Source organism: Brassica napus, chromosome C2 (genome assembly GCF_020379485.1).
Source record: "Brassica napus cultivar Da-Ae chromosome C2, Da-Ae, whole genome shotgun sequence".
In the NCBI taxonomy this organism is placed as follows: domain Eukaryota; kingdom Viridiplantae; phylum Streptophyta; class Magnoliopsida; order Brassicales; family Brassicaceae; genus Brassica; species Brassica napus.
In genome coordinates, this window is record NC_063445.1 from 14,427,456 (window position 1) to 14,444,252 (window position 16,797).

The window sequence follows — 16,797 nt, forward strand, 5'->3', positions numbered from 1 at the left end:
ATTAGGGGCTATTGGTTGATGTATTTTGATGGATTTGAAAATCCAAACTAAATTTAGTGTTATTGGTTCTATAATTTTAAAATATGTATTGAAATCATGTGTTATTGGTCTAATTATTCATAAATTCTAATTCAAATCAAGTGTTATTCAATTATACGGATTTACTAATAGATTTGATTTTCATAATGGATTTGAATGAATTTACATGGATTTATTTGTTAAAAATACAAAGACTCAAATCAGAAGGAAAACCTCCGGATTTGTAAATACTAATCCGAGAAAATTTGAAAATTTGGATGTTTTACTTGGATTTATAAATACTATATGAATTTCTAAATCAATCAAAATATATAAACCAATAACATCTCAATTTTCGTTTTCTATCCCTCACAAGTTCACAACAGTTGGCTTTCATATCAAAATTAAAAAGGAAGAAGTTTGCAAGCTTAGAGACTAGTTAAAGAGCAAGTTCCAATTGAAAACGTTAAGTAGAATCAAAATTTTAAACCTACAACCCAAATTAAATTGGATAGTAGCACTTTGGGAGGTTCAAAAGAAGAATGATCAAATTCGGTGAGAAGAGGAGACGTCATGCCAAGTCGGTGAGGAGAGGAAAAATGGCGGAAATTAGGCTGATCGAAGCCAAGCTCGCATCATCGAAGAGGAGAGAGAAGGGTTGTCTTCCCTAAAACTTTGAATCTTGTTTCACAGTTGACGGACAATGGTAGTGAAGATTGCTTCCGAAGTTATTTGCATGCATTCTAGAGTTTCACTCATTCCAGATGCAGTAAATGGTGGATTGACAAGGCAAACGAGTTAGCAGTCTTGAGAATCTTGGCGGAGGCAAGCAGCTCATCTAAGAGAATGTACTAGACCATCTTCGCTGAGGAAGAAAATTACATCTAGCTGAGACCAAGGACTATACATCAAATTGAAGTTATATTCACAGTATAGGTGATTGCGACATTCAGCAAGGTATTACAGAGGAAGCAAAAATGGTTAACTTGGAGACCCCAACGAATGAGTGTCTCTTGTAGGAATCATGTCTTAAACAACAAGCCAAAATTGAAAAGGGTGACGAAGAATGCCTCTTGAGATCCAGATCGTCAAAGACCAACTAACATCAGTTATGTGGCCACAAAGGTAATTGTATATTGCTCCCGTTTGAAATCTTTGACTGGCCTCTTCATGGACTTTCCACTCGTAGTAATCATGCTTACTATTAAGCTGAATGGTTGTATTGTGAGACAGTAATTGAAGTTGTGTTTCTAACCTTAGAGAAGGGAGATTCCATGATCCATTACTATGTATGGACGCTATAGGTGCGAATAGAGGGATGCCTAGTCTAGAAGTTGTAGCACCCATGAAATCATGAAGGCATCCAAACATACTCCAATTATCAAACCAAAACCTTCTTGAGTGACCATTCTACATTCGAAGTTGAATTAAAGGGAAACCACATTCTTTAGCTTTAGTAAATTTTTTGCTAACCATGAAAATGAAAATGACTGACTAGGCTTTATAGTCCAATAATTATGCACTAGAACTTTGAGTATGACTTCTTTGAACCAGGAAACCCATACTGAGTCTGGACGAAAGAAGAGAAGCCAAATGAGGTGGAGGCAACAAGCTTTATTCCACGTCTGGAGATCTTTTACTCCGAGTCCACCTGGGATATTCGTAAGAACAACAATCACTCAAGATACCTTTGCAGTGTTGTGACTACTGCATCTCCCTTTTTTATCAACTGCTGCATCTCCCTTCCATTAGAAGGTAATATATAAAGAGTTTATTTTTGAGATACATGCTTTCTGAAGAAAGAAACAAAACACGAGAAGGTAGTAATACTTAAAATGACTGTTTTATTGAAAGAGAGTTTTCCAGAAAAAGAAAGCGACTTGACCGGCCAGAAGCATAATTTTTGCTTTAACTAAAGATTCACAATTTGGCAGAGACGGTTTCCTAGAAATTATAGGAACACCAAAATACCAGGACGGTAGTGAACCTGAGATATACCAGTAGAAGCTTCAGTTTTTATATATCATCGTCAGATATACCAGAAGCAAAGAAGCTGGTTTTCTGCATACTAACAACAAGACCAAAAAGGTTTTCAAATTCATAGAGCACTTGTAACACACACTGGACATAACTAATAGATCCATCAATGAAAATCAGGAGGTCATCAGCAAAACAAAGGTGAGTAAGCTTTACTTCCTTACATTTCGGATGGGATTTTATTTTGTTTTAAGAAGCTACATCATTTAACATATGGGAAAGACGGTTCATTGCAATAACAAAAATATATGGGTATAAGGGATCCATCATTGAAATGGAGGCTGGAGTCGGAGATTTCTTGGGAATATACTTCGAAGCTGGAGCCTTTTTGGACTTCTCCTTCATGTCGGGAGATGGTCCAAGATCCGAGAGGGTGAAGAGCAACCGACGTCGGATTAGACGCCGGTGAGCAACGCTTAGGTGACACACATCGGATGGGGAAAGTCGCAATTTTGGTTGTACTTTAGAGGAGAGAGAAAGTAGCCGTTTTGTACGAATCCATCTTTTGATGTTATAGAAGACTTCATGTACCAACACTCACAAGATTAAGCGAATTTCACATGGTAACTTTTTTTTCTAGAGTGTTCACACCAAAGAAAGTGTTCACATTAAAAACAAAGGAGTGTTCACAGATATAGCCACGACTTAAAGCATGATACACTTATTATAGACTCATAAGAAGTATTTCAAGATGCACTTAACCGAAAAAATCATTCAGTCAAGACTTGCCATATTTGGATCGAAAAGAAATTTGGGAAAATTGTTTTTTTAGAGCAAAAAAATGATAACTATGTCCCTTTAGACTAATCTCATATACTTTATGTTCCATTAGGCTAATTATTTTCAAAATAGCAATAATGCCCTTAAAATTATAATTTTTAAATATAATAAATAATGGGTTCGATCAAGCGGGATCGATCGATCCGAAATTACAAGGTCGAACGGATCATTATGCAGAACAAAAAAAACGCGGAGCATATACTGATCGACCTGGTCTATTTCACTCGATCGGCAAAGGTCGATTTCATACAGATAGACCAATCGATCAATGGAAGCATATATATGAATCATGGTAGAAATAATGTGAAAATTTAAAATTTTGTGAACAATCAATGGAATATAGAAGACGGGGTGAAAAGAAGGTTACCACTTTTTTTTTTTTTAAATTGATTTTTTCAAAATATGAAAGTGAATATTCTCAAATATTTTGTTTCCATATTTTTTGGAACTGATTTCTTATTCGTAGAATACAACTAATATGTAGAAATCGGTTTCTACAGATTATTAAAATTATAGTAATGTGTAGATTTTGATTTCTACATGTTTTAGATTTACAGTAAATCTGTAGAAGTCGGTTTCTACGTATTTTAGATTTATATTAATGTGTAGATTTTGATTTTTAAAGATTTTAGATCGGTAGATTAAGCGTGGAATGTGTATTCAAAATATTTTTAGAATACTCTTATTTACGTAGATCACGTATTCTAAACATTGTAGAATGAATGATTAAAAGTGGATTTCGTTTTCTACTTCGTAGAATGTCATTTCTACTTTATTTAGAACATAATCTGAAAATTATGATTTAAACATTTTTAGAACTGAAAAAAATACCACTAAGTTCATATATGTATTTTATCAATAGTTACTATTTTTCTAATTTTTTTTGTTTATAAAACTATTTATTAAATTTATTTTAAAAAATATTAAAAGGTATTATAGGCAAAAATGACACAAAATAGATTTAGTGTAACTGTGTAAAAGAACATAGTTATCATTTATTTGCTCTAAAAAATAATTTTGCCAAGAAATTTTTCACCGGCGAACTTAAGGGGATTATCAGCAGTGGCGGTGGCTAGGTTTAGAAAACCCTAATCGTTAAGGGAAGAGAGAGGAGATGACATTAAAAACTTCTGTTTTCAAGAGTTACCGTGAAAGATGACATTATTAAGAGGATATAAAATCATCAATATCATCATCTTTTCTCAAAAAAAGAAAAATATGATCATTCCTCGTCTCTTGTACAAATAAGAAAGTTCTCTGTGAGATATCATTATTAAATAAATGGATTCATAACTCGTGGCTCTTAATATCACAGTTTGCCCGTTAGGCAAACATCATCACCATTCTAGTTTGGTTCGTAAATAAAAACTTTAATGCAGTTCATAGTGTAATGTCAAAAAGAAGATTGTTTTGTGTTGTATAGAAAAGAAAGAAAAGTAAAGGTTTTATACTGAAGAAGCTGTAAGTGTAAAATCCCTTATATATTAAAAGAGAAACATTGTAATAAATGAATTCGCACTGTAATAGACACGTGACAACTTCACAACGATTTGATAATAAATATGCTAACGCGTTCACACTATATTTATAAATGTGTTAATACTATATATTTCGTATTTTTTAATATAAAAATCACATGCATGGTTCCAATAAAACTTTGGATTTTTCGGTCCGAATCAAAATAAATGACGAATCAAAAGCTAAACTATATATATATATATATATATTATTTTTATTGTTTGCGGATAAAGTTGGGCAAAATATTTATAAATTTTGATTTGATTCGTTATCCATTTTGATTTGAACTAAAAAATATGGATATCTGTAACATTACGAAGCAAATCAAATACTAAAATACAATTAAAAAAAAAGCAAATCCCAAATACCTATATTTTTAGGAACGGATATCTAATTCGATATGTTATATGCATATATATACATATATGTACATAATTATATATATATGTTATTTATATTATAGTTTTACAATATTTTTATGAATTAAATTTATTATATTAGGTATTAAAATTTTAAAAGTTAAATAATATTTTATTTTTGTAATAAAATGTTATTATTAAAATTTTCAGTTATTTTTAAAATTTTATTTTATCTACGGATCAAATTGGATATTCTTTAAAATTCTAAATCATTTCGGATATCAGAGTCACCGACTATCCAGGTGGCTAAAGATTGAATCGACGTGAATGCCTCCAAATACCCGAATATTCGATATGTGTCCACCTCTATTTACGGATACAATTTATTTTTCTTTATATGAAAAAAATTCACTTATGTCAAGGCGTTTTTAATTTTTAATTAATTTTATTTTTATCTTTCATGTATTATTTTGAACAAAAATGTCATTTAATATTAATTAACAATATTTTTATGTATTTGTCAACTATTTTTATATACTTTTACATACACATACATGTGCACTTTGATGTGACCACTTTGTGACTAAGTTTTTATCACAACTGAAGTACCTATTTTTTTTTAAGTTTAAATATTTTTTTCTTAATGTTTCTTTCACTAGTGACCAAATTGTAGTGAAATGATATGTCTTAATAATTTTCTTTTCTTTTTCTTGAACTATTATCCGTTTACAAACTATGATATGAAATCATTGGTTCGACATAACGACTATCTAAAATTCATAACATGAAAATAAACAAATAATAGTAATTTTTGGTTTTTGCCGAAAAACAAAAAAATCAAACATTCTAACCGAATAAACCAAAATAAATATTAATTAAAATAAATAGTTATATTTTAGGCGATTAAAAATAAAAAAAAAAACTTAAAACCGAACCGATATCCAGATTAAATAGATTTAATGTGTTTTTATTAAAAATAATGAAACTAATAATTACATTCTGCGTAAGGCGCGGATTATTAGCTAGTAGTATATGAAAGTCAATCGAAAATAATAATTAGAGCACATGAAGTCCACTCCAATGGATCTCAAACTCATTTTCTTAAAAGTAAACACAGGTGTGTAAAATCAGATCGTTTGAGATTTATTCTCTGCCTACAGCACACATCCATTATTTAATGAAGCCAATTGTTGGCCCACATATGCTCACTTCACTCCCGGTTATTTAGACACGTGCATTTTGGATCCTTCTCCGATTCCATATCCGATCAAAATTAATTACTCACTTATAATTGTTTTAAAGGGTCACATATATTAACCATCTGGTTTGTTGATAGGAATTCTACCAAATTGAGTCGAAATTTGGTTTGGATTCGGTTGGTTCCACACCCCTACTCAAAAATTAATACCTGACATTTATCCACACTATTACAAGCTTTTTATGTGGAGTTAATTCTTCTTTAATCCTTTTGCAATGGGTGAGAGAGAGAGAGGGTGACCACTACGCAGACAACGCAACCTATTCTCTATTTTTATTTACTTATATTTTGGGTTTACAGCTAAATTTCAAGAATAAATCAATCAGACTCCCCCCTGATATCGATTCGTCTTCCTTCTCGCAGCAATGCTGGGAATTTAGCGGCGCTTTGCTCTGCTCTTTAGCTTACTCTGCCCCTTCTGTGGCGACCATGGCGTCAGTAACCAAGTTAGTTTTTTTTCCCTTTCTTTCTGTTAAGAGTTTTTTTTTTCATTACCAAACTCTTGAACTTGCAACAGAATTGGATCTGAAAATGTTCTGTACTTTGTCGGATACTTTGTTTCTCATTTCATATCTGAATGTTTCATTGATTTCTTAATAAGTTTCCAATTTTTACTTTGGTTTTTGTGAAGAAAAAAAAGTAAGTAAAATCTGATCTCCAGATTCATGGCTGAGAACTTGTTCATGGATCATTTGTCATCATCTAGTGGAAATTGATAATTGGATCTGTACTTTTTGGTTGAGTCTTGAATTTATTTAATCTTTGATCATACTTTTATGGTAGAACCGGTTTGATGGAGACTCCTCGTAGTAAACCTTCGCCACGATTGAGTAAACTCAATGCTGCTAAAATCGATGGCACATCCTCTTCCCCGGTGCCAAACCGTACTTCTCCTCCTCAGACAGTCAACTCAAAGCCTTCTCGGACTACTTCTAGAGTTCCTACACCCGATGTAACTTTTTTTTTTGTCTTTTGGTTCCAAAACTCTAAAAGAGTTTCTTTTATTTTCTTCTTGTGAACTTATCTTGTATTGACATTTCACAGAAAGTGCCATCACGGTCAGTAAAAGGGTCGGAGCTGACTAAAATTCAGGAGGATTTAAAGAAAGCCGAGGAGCAAATAGCATTGCTCAAGAACAGTAAAGCTAAAGCGATAGATGATCTTAAAGAATCCAATGAGAAACTCAAAGAGGCATTGGCATCTCAGGAAAAGGCTGAGGAGAGTTTCCAGGCCGAGAAACTCCGAGCTGTTGAACTGGAACGGGCTGGAGTGAGGAACGAGCTTGAGTCTATTAGGTACCAGCACGCCTTGGACATCTCATCTCTCCTCTCTACCACAGAAGAACTCGAGAGGATTAAACATGAACTGGCTATCACGGCCGATGCTAAAAACAAGGCGCTAAGCAATGCCGAGGAAGCCACCAAGATTGCTGAAATCCAGGCTGAGAAGGTTGAGATTCTTTCTTCTGAGTTAGGGCGGTTAAAGGCATTTCTCAGTTCAAAGGAAGAGAAGGAAGCTATTGAAGGTAACCAGATCATTTCTAAACTGAAGTCCGAAATTGAAACGTTGAGAAAGGAGCTTGATAAGGTTGAGACTAGCATGAAAGAGAAAGAAGGATCAGTTGAGAAGCTTAACGTTGATCTAGAAGCTGCTAAAATGGCTGAATCTTCCGCTAATGGTTTAGCAGAAGAATGGAAGAACAAGGTTCATCAACTTGAAAAGAAAACTAATAGATTGAAGACCTCTGCTTCAGAATCTATGGACTCTTTTATGAAGAAGCTGGCTGAATGTAATCAGGTGCTGGATGAGGCGAGGTCAGACAATGCCACACAGAAAGATAAGATTGAGGATCTAGAGAGAACAATTGAAGCGCAGAGAAAGGATCTTGAGGAATCTAGACGACAGGTTTGCATCGCAAAAGAAGAAGCTTCTAAGATGGAAAAGCTTCTAGAGATCTCCCAAGAAGAGAAGACTAAAGCCTTGGAAAATGAAAAAGCTGCAACTAATGAAGCGAGGGAAGCGCAGGAGGAGCTCTTGTCATGTCAAGCGGAGCTCGAGTGCCGTGAAGCCGAAGTCGAAAGTTTGAAGTTGGATTCAAAGGAGACAAATGAAAAGTATGAAAAAATGCTGGAGGAAGTAAGAAAAGAAAACGCTAGTCTTAAAAGCGATCTAGATAGCGAGTTCGAGAAGTCTAAGGCTGGGTGGGAACAGAAAGAGCTTCACCTGATGGGATGCGTGAAGAAATCAGAAGAAGAAAGTTTGTCTTTGCGTGAAGAGGTAAGCAAGCTGATGAATTTGCTCAAAGAAAGTGAAGAAGATGCCAATCTCAAGGAAGCTGAGGGGGAGATAAAGTATCTACAGGAAACACTTGGAGAAGCAAAAGCTGAAAGCATGAAACTGAAAGAGAGCTTGTTGGACAAAGAAGAGGAGTTGGAGAATGTCGTGGCAGAAAACACCAGCCTCAGAGAATGGGAAAGCTCTGTACTCAAGAAAATGGAGGAGTTGTCAAAGGTAAAAGAAGCCTTGGTTGATAAAGAAACCAACCTCTTAAGCATTACTCAAGAAGCTGAGGATCTGAAAGGAAGGGAAGCTGCCCATTTGAAGCAGATTGAGGAGTTATCGGTGGCGAATAAAAGCTTGGTTGATAACTTAACCAAATTGAAGAGCATTGTTCAAGAAAGTGAGGAACAAAGAGAAAGGGAAGCTGCTTCTCTTAAGAAGATTGAGGAGTTATCTGTGGCGAATGAGAATTTGGTTGATAAGGCAACGGATCTGCAAAGCATCGCCCAAGAAAGGGAGGCTGCTTATCTTAAAAAAATTGAGGAGTTGTCTGCCTCAAATGAGAGCTTGGTGGATAAAGAAACAAAACTGCAGTGCGTTGAGCAAGAAGCTGAGGAGCTCAGAGGAAGGGAGTCTGTTCATCTGAAGAAGATTGAGGAGTTGTCAAAGGCGAATATGAGCTTGGTTGATATGCAGAATATTATTCAAGAAAGAGATGGTCTCAGAGAAAGGGAGGTTGCTTATCTTAAGAAGATGGAAGAATTGTCAACAGCGAATGAAAGCTTGGCTGAGAAAGTTTCTGACGAACGTAAGGAGCTCAGAGAGACTGTGAAGACTGAGGAGTTGTCACAGTTGAATAAAAGCCTAGTTGAGAAAGAGACCAAATTGCAGACGGTTGTTCAGGAAAATGAGAAACTGAGAGAAAGCGAGTCTGCTCATCTTAAAGAAACTGAGGAGTTATCAAAATTGCATGAAGCCCTTACTGATAAAGAAACCAAACTCGAGGTTTCTATTCAAGAGAAAGAGGAGCTCAAAGAAAGGGAGACTGCTTATCTCAAGAAGATTGAGGAGCTGTCAAAGGTGGAAAAGGATCTTCTTAATAAAGAAAATGAGTTGCTGCATGAGATTGAGGACCTTGGATCCAAGGACTCTCTAGCCCAAAAGAGGATAGAAGAGTTATCAAACTTCAATAAAAGTTTACTCGTAAAAGAGAACGAGTTACAGGCTGTGGTTTGCGAAAATGTGGAGCTGAAGTCCAAGGAGGTTTCGTCACTCAAGACAATAGACGAGTTATCAGATCTTAATCACAGTTTGCTTCTTAAAGAAACGGAGGTGAAGGCTGCAATAGTCGAAAACGAGAAGCTCAAGGCCGGAGCAGCCTCGTCCCTTGAGAGGATCGATGAGTTGACAAAACTTAAACGGAGTTTGCTTGACAAGCAGAACGAGTTCCAGGATGTTTTACATGAAAACGGGGAGCTTAAGGCCAAAGAAGCTTCTTCTTTGAAAAAGATTGATGAGCTGTTACATCTTGAGCAAAGCTGGCTTGCTAAAGAAAGTGAGTTTCAAAGAGTCGCTCGAGAAAACGAAGAGCTAAGAACGCGTGATGCTTTAGCAGCAAGAAAAATAGAGGAGTTGTCGAAGCTGAAAGAGAGTTTACTTGACAAAAAGACAGAGCTAGAGACAGCCATGCAGGATAACGATGAGCTAAAGGGCAGGGAAGCTGCCTCTCTTGAGAAAATGGAGGAGTTATCAAAGCTGGTAGAGGAAGCTTCAGCTACCAAAGAGATATCAGTTCTTGGAAATGGCATCGGAAACGATTATGACTTGGTACAGTTTTCTGAAGTAAATGGTTCTGGGAGTGCGGATGAAAAGTCAGAGACTGATCTTTTCCATGACAGAAGCAGAGAACACAAGGTTCCAATGGAAGCAATTCATAAAGCAGCGGATAGTGTTGAAGAAGGAAAAGACGGTGTGGAGACTGAGTTCAAGATGTGGGAGAGCTACAAGATCGAAAGAAGCGAAGTATCTGCAGAGAGAGAAACCGAGATAGACTCTGTGGAAGAGGAAGTTGAGTGGAAAACACAAGGTAGTGAGAACTTGGATCAGTTCAGCAATGGCTTGTCTTCAGCAGAAGACTCTGGAAGTCTGCTCTTAAAGGAACAACATATGAAGAAGAAGAAACCTTTGCTCCAGAAATTTGGAAACCTGCTTAAAAAGAAGAGTACAAGCTGCAGCAGCAGCAGTCAGAAGTAGAGGAGCAGGATGGCCTCTTTGCAAAACTGAACATTTCGTGGTTTACATTTTATTATTATTATCTTAAAGTTTAATTAAGAGTGTAGCTCTAAATTTGACCAAAGTGTTTGATATATGCATTCACATGGCTAACAAATCAAGTTTTAGACTGTCTACACTTGCCCTTTGATATTGTTCTCTCTTTTACTTCTTCTTGAAATAGTTTTTGTTTTGTCGTGTTCTGGAAAGAGTGAACATTTTATTATATACTAGGGTCGGCCCGCCCTACGGACGGAGGGCGGGATGATAATTTAAAAATAATTTAAATAGTTAGAATAAATATTTTTGATTTTTGTTTAATATTTGTTTTTATTTTAAAATATTTTGTTCTATAAGAATATGAATTATTATTTTATTGATTGTTGTTTTTTATTCAGTTTCATTCTCATTATAATTAACTAAATTTTTTTCTTACGATTAATAAGATTGTTTATTTAAGGTTTTATTCTGTTTTTATTTTGATGGTGTAGAAATTGTTGAATTAAAATGACAGTTACCTTCACCGTTCTTTGATAAATAACATTATATTTTTTATATTAATTTTAGTTTGAAATGTTTAGTTTTATAATATATAGTAATCATTATTTACTATGATACAAATGTGCACATTGGTATATATATATATATATATATGTTGGATAAAAAGACATAGAAGAAGTATTATAAAAATAGTTATTTTTTATCTGTGACAGACATAAATCCACTAATATGTTTTATCCTATAAATTATTCGGATTGTGTAATAAGTTTTCTACTATACAAATAACACTAAAAATTTTGTAACGCAACTAATGTACACAATTATTTTGTACATTTGTGAATAATTTGAAATCATATATCTCAAACCAATCAGCTTCTTTCTAGAAATATTCTCTTAGGAACGACAACATGTAAAGTTGCTTCAGGTGTTATTATCTGCTTATATATAAACACGATAAATTTCACTTGTATATGATAAATTAAACTGAATGTCATTAAAAAATAAGATAATTTATTTTCGCACCTCATAAAAGCATAATAGAATGATAACATTTTTGGTATGCTCTTAGGGTTATATATATTTAAAAATAAAATTATTTGAGTTCTCCTCCTTGATTTAGTGAATAATGTTTAAAAGACTTATAATTTTAGGAAATCAACAACAATTTTGCACTTTCTCTTTTCAAATCATTGACAAACTATATTATGTAAATGTTAGGGAAAAAATATCAAACTATTTTGTAGAGATTATGTATTTTCATTATATTATCATCTGCTGACTGAAAAGATATTAAAAATTTGTTTGAATTGAAAATTAAATACTAATGAAAGAAAATGATGGCTAAATGTCTTAGTAGATTTTATCTTAGTAGTAAATAAAATTGAAACAACCAAACAAATCACCGGATCAACCCAGAATTTAGAGGCAAAATTTATAACTTTCTTTTTTGGATTCTTTTATTTAATTAAATAAATTCTATTTTAAAATTTTAAAATTTTGAAAATTAACAACAATTTTACACTTTCTCTCTTCCAATCATTGGCAAAATATTTTTTTAACTGTTAGGAAACAAAAGATCGAATTATTTTACGGAAACGTTGTCCTATAGTGTTTATTTTTATTTCCTGGGAAGTAAACAAAACACTTTTACATAACATCCACCAACAATATGATATTATTTTATTTCTTCAGTGGAGATAATATAATACGTTTTATACCGGAATTTACACTTGAATTTATATTTGTCCCCTTCTCATTATTTTCATGCTAATGAGCATGTTCCTATAAAAATCTAACATATATAAAATCAATGCAGTGCATACACTCGGGACAATTCCCCAACAATATGGCCATCTACTAACAGCAGGCTCAGTAACTACGGAGGCTTCTAAGCTCCATCTTCCTTATCAACTCATCCGAGAAGTCAAGACTTCATTCGAACCGCTAAACACAATCTTCTTCTTTTTTCTTTTTGAAACTAAGTGTGAAAAAGTGGGAAGCTAAGTGTCATGACACTGCAAGCTCCACATACTCGCGGCCTGACAGCAGTAGATATAATCAAACAAAGATCTGCGATTCTGAGATGCTCCAACGCGATGAACTCCTACGAAGTTGAAAAGTTAAAAGGTCACAGGCGAAGAAGACAAAGTAGAGCAATGGTTTTCTGTGACTCTAAGAAAAAGATCCTAACGGTCTCAAATAGAACAAATGCTTTTCCCTAAACATTAACCCAGAAAAACAAACGATTAATTGCAAAATCACTGTAACTCGGGAAAAAGAGAAGAGGACAAATGTCGGAAGAGTTGCTTATAGGAGGAAGAGATACAATGTTAGAAACAAATGATTTAACAATTAACACCAAAGCCTATCCAAAACTAAAGATATGATCCACTACAGATCATCAAAAGATGAAAGCTTACAACAATCAAAACCCGTAAGAAAGGTACATATAGTTTCATGCGGTTCTGGAGTGCCTCTGTTTCTTCTTGATCCATTTGCAGTGCTTATCTAAATATACAGCAGTGAACTCTTCTCACTAACATCTAAGCAAAAATACAAAATATAGAGAAACTGAAAAGAAGATGATGAGAATATACCCAGATTTGGTTAATTGTCGTTGCTTTGTTTTTCTTGGTCCTTCCTATAAGAAATTGACAAAAGTCATGTACGTAGAGTAGTTAATTAGAAAGAAGAGATGGAGGATACTTAAATTAGAGCTAGCCATTTTCCAGAAAATAAAGGGATATATATGTTCGAATAGGTTGGTAGGATGATTTTGAGAATAGGAATGGCAACCTTTTTATACTGAGATTTCCACTGCCTTGCAAGAAAGAAGCAGACAATTAATGTAGATCGTGTATGATTGAATCAAGGAGGCCTTTAAGAAGACGAAGGTGAAACTGATTAAAATTAGGGTCTGAGGAAGAAGATGAATCAAAACCCTAGAGTTAGAGCCTACATCCCGACGGCGGAGAAGAATAATGGTTCAACCATTGAAATCGAAAACGACGCGTTTAGTGACAAAACTAAACTATTTTGGAGATGGGCTTTTCAGAGCTTCATCTAAAACTCGTTTGCAATCTAAAGCCCAAACAAAATATAAATTAGAATAAAAAAAACGCTGTGTTTTGTAAAGCGAGACAGATGTCGTCACGACGTCGACCGAATTGATGACGTGTCCGCCTACGTGGACCATATGGGAGGGATTCAAGCTCTTTTTTATATATAAAGATTTATATGTATAGAAGCAGGTTAACGCTTGAGAAAATTTTGCTGTTTTTACTTATCCAAAATTTGTGAGTTTGATTCAATTTACTTATTGTATTCATATGTATTAGAAACTTGGTGGCTATGAGTCGTATGAATTTGCTGTTTTTACTTATCTAAAATTTGTGAGTTTGATCTGTGTGTTCTCAAGAAACAAGAAAGAAACAGTTATCTCTCAATAATATCATTTCAGGATTTGGTCTATGCAAGTCATATACTAGACATTAACAGCCTTTATCTGCTGACAGAACAGTTAGGCACTTAGTGAGACAGAGAGGAGGGACGATAGCTTGAACTTCTTAATCTTTCCAGAGTCTCGTGGCTGGAACACAACCTCGGTGCTCGACCTAACAGTCATTTCCTTCGTCTCTGATCCTGAACTGCCTTCACTTCTGTAGTCCCTATACGAGTACAGAACCTGCAACCTTGTTGGAGCTGCAACCAAAAAAATATTTTTAAAATTAACTAAACTCCATTTTACACTCCGTTAGTCAGAAATAGAATCACATCACTGAGAACAAAAACTGAGCAGATCAAGGTCTCCATTGTTCTAACCCCCAATTCTTTTCCGTCATAAATTCAGAAAATAAAATTCTTAAAAGAACTCCAGATTTTTAAAGCATGAAACATTTTAATTCTTTGTAAAATGTAAACACAGAAGCTGAAGCATATGGAAGAAGAGAATGAAAATGCTAAAGGTAGTAGTTCACTTATATCAAATACACACTAAATGTAAAAGAAAGAGAAATTACCGAATCCAAGCATGCTAGTTTGCTGAATAGAGATTCGGTCAACTTTTGATCTTTTGATATGCCTCAAAGCCAAAGTGTCTTCCTCCTTTCCTTTAAACTCGAGGAACTCTCCTAACACAATCTTGCTGTTTTTAAGCTCCACCCTGCAAATCGTAATCAAAACCTTTACAAGAAAACTCTTTGAACAGAAGGGGTTCAGAAATGTACGAGGTATGACCCACCTATCCCACACTGGTGCCGAGCCAAGGATGAAGTTAAGTTTTTGATGCGAGGAGTCGTGCATCTCTTTCCCTGAGCTGAATGCGCCTTTAACCCAACCAGAAAGTATGTTTCTTGAGACTGGTTTCAGGTGTTGCCACTCTTCGTAGGTAATTACCTCACTCGGAAATGCATGCATTGTACTGAAAATAAACAGAAACAAATAAGTTTTATCAATCACAAAGAAAGTAGAAACAAAAATAACAAAACATACCGAAAATTTGGGTTGGGAATAACAACTTTGCAAGAGATATTTTCTTCTAGCAAAGTAACGCCTCTCTGTTCAAGATATGACTCAAGAACTGAAGCCTGTTTCTTCACTTCAGCCAGCTGAGAAAACATGAATCTATTAGTGAGAAACAAACTTTGTTTGCTATTTCAATTGTCAAGACGGACTTTGGACATTTGGTTAAAAGAAATTTATTCCTGTCATAATGGAATAAATAACGAAATCAAAGAAGATGAAACATACAGGGTCAGGGTAGGTCTGAGTTGAATGATGCTTCCCACCTTCACAAACCCAGCTCCCATCACTCGTTACCGTAACAATTCCAGATAGGTTCTTAACACCGACCACCTCAACTTGTCTACACCAATATTATATCACTTGTTATCTCATTAGCTGCACAGATACTACTACGAAGAAGAAGAAGAAGAGAGAGAATTTGATTTACCCTTTGGTGACGAGAACAAGATCGACGTCCTGTCTAGAAGAAGTGTCTGCATCTGGAATTCGAAGCCCTACATAAGCTTTTCCGCCATGAAGCTTCTCAAGTCTGCAATTTTACAAAACATTCAAATCGTGAATCGAAGATCGGGAAACAAAAGGGAGAGAGAGAGAGAGGATGGTGCCTGTGAGCAACGGAGAAGAGAGCAGTGGAGTCGGACGTTTCTACGTCGGAAAACTCGTCGTTGTAGAAGAAAAGGCGAACGATTTTGTAGATCGCGAGAGCGCAGATGATCTCCACCCACATCCTTCTCTTCTTTCGATTCGATTTGGGGAACTAGTGCACTTGCAAAAATAACTAAAGAGAAATTAAAACTTTATAACCAAATTACAAGATCTTTTTTATTTTTATCTTTGGTCGGCAAACTAGAATATCTATATATATTTTTTTTTGGATTAACCCCCTTTGGAGTTTGGATTTTAATAGGACGGTATATTTTTCATTTTACATTTTTGTTTAAATTTAACTTTTATATTTGTGTTTTTAGTCATACATATGTTTTTTTGTATAATATTTATCTTAAATGATTAATAAAAGGTTTTAATAATTGTATTAAAATAGTTGGATCACACTTTTATCAATTGGACATGTTCTTAATTTAATAGTATTGATTTATGTGCATTACTTGTTTTCTTATAAATTAGGATGCTTTTCTGAGATTCTCTTTTCCAAAATGATGCTTAAATATAGTATAAAAGAAAACAAAATGATGTAAAACATATAATATATTACATATTTTAAAACAAGTGTAATTATATTAATTTATTATATTGATAAAACTTTTCCACTGAGTTTGATTTGGACAGAAACATTTAAACTGAATCCCTACCGATATCAGCAATTTATTGTATCAGTCCTATAAATTACAGGGTAATCCACTAAATAAAATTAATTTATTGTTTTTACATTAAATTCTAGCTTAATGATTTTTATCCAAAATAAATTTAATTATGAGATTATATTTAAAAATTAATTTATTATAAATCAAAATATTTTGTTTAGTATTAATGTCATTATATTTTGTTACTGAATATAGATCTTAAATACCAAAATTTATATGCAATAACATTTTATATTTATATAGAATTAATAACAAAAATAAATAAATTGAGTACAATAAAAGATACTACTGAATAATTATTATAACACGTTTGCAATATTATCTTGTATTCATGTCATATATTTTCTATGTGTTATCACAAATGTATATATGTCACTAAATTAAAATTCAGATTAAGAGCATCTACAAAAAAAACTCTATAACTTTAAAT

At 34.0% G+C, this 16,797-nt stretch overlaps 2 protein-coding genes across 2 annotated transcripts; one reads left to right on the forward strand and one right to left on the reverse strand.

The window, feature by feature from the left end:
* Window positions 1-6,138: 6,138 nt before the first annotated feature.
* Window positions 6,139-10,658, forward strand: LOC106346999 (putative WEB family protein At1g65010, chloroplastic). The gene is made up of 3 exons (XM_013786486.3): window positions 6,139-6,416; window positions 6,754-6,922; window positions 7,015-10,658. The coding sequence occupies exons 1-3, from the start codon at window positions 6,400-6,402 to the stop codon at window positions 10,501-10,503; spliced, it is 3,675 nt and encodes a 1,224-aa protein (XP_013641940.1). The 5' UTR covers window positions 6,139-6,399; the 3' UTR covers window positions 10,504-10,658.
* Window positions 10,659-13,877: 3,219 nt separating this feature from the next.
* On the reverse strand, window positions 13,878-15,862 carry LOC106346996. The gene is made up of 7 exons (XM_022703961.2): window positions 15,651-15,862; window positions 15,473-15,574; window positions 15,271-15,385; window positions 15,013-15,128; window positions 14,762-14,941; window positions 14,541-14,683; window positions 13,878-14,223 (listed from the first exon to the last, which is right to left on the reverse strand). The coding sequence occupies exons 1-7, from the start codon at window positions 15,770-15,772 to the stop codon at window positions 14,042-14,044; spliced, it is 960 nt and encodes a 319-aa protein (XP_022559682.1). The 5' UTR covers window positions 15,773-15,862; the 3' UTR covers window positions 13,878-14,041.
* Window positions 15,863-16,797: the final 935 nt, after the last annotated feature.

What these genes read in the sequence shown, in the direction of transcription:
- LOC106346999 (XM_013786486.3), top strand. An exon ending in CTAGAGTTCCTACACCCGAT is followed by an intron (nt 6,923 to 7,014) that starts GTAACTTTTTTT and finishes GACATTTCACAG; the next exon opens with AAAGTGCCATCACGGTCAGT.
- LOC106346996 (XM_022703961.2), bottom strand. Translation starts at nt 15,772, where the DNA reads ATGTGGGTGGAGATCATCTGCGCTCTCGCGATCTACAAAATCGTTCGC. An exon ending in CTCTTCTCCGTTGCTCACAG is followed by an intron (nt 15,575 to 15,650) that starts GCACCATCCTCT and finishes GTAAAATTGCAG; the next exon opens with ACTTGAGAAGCTTCATGGCG. An exon ending in CTCAGACCTACCCTGACCCT is followed by an intron (nt 15,129 to 15,270) that starts GTATGTTTCATC and finishes ATGTTTTCTCAG; the next exon opens with CTGGCTGAAGTGAAGAAACA.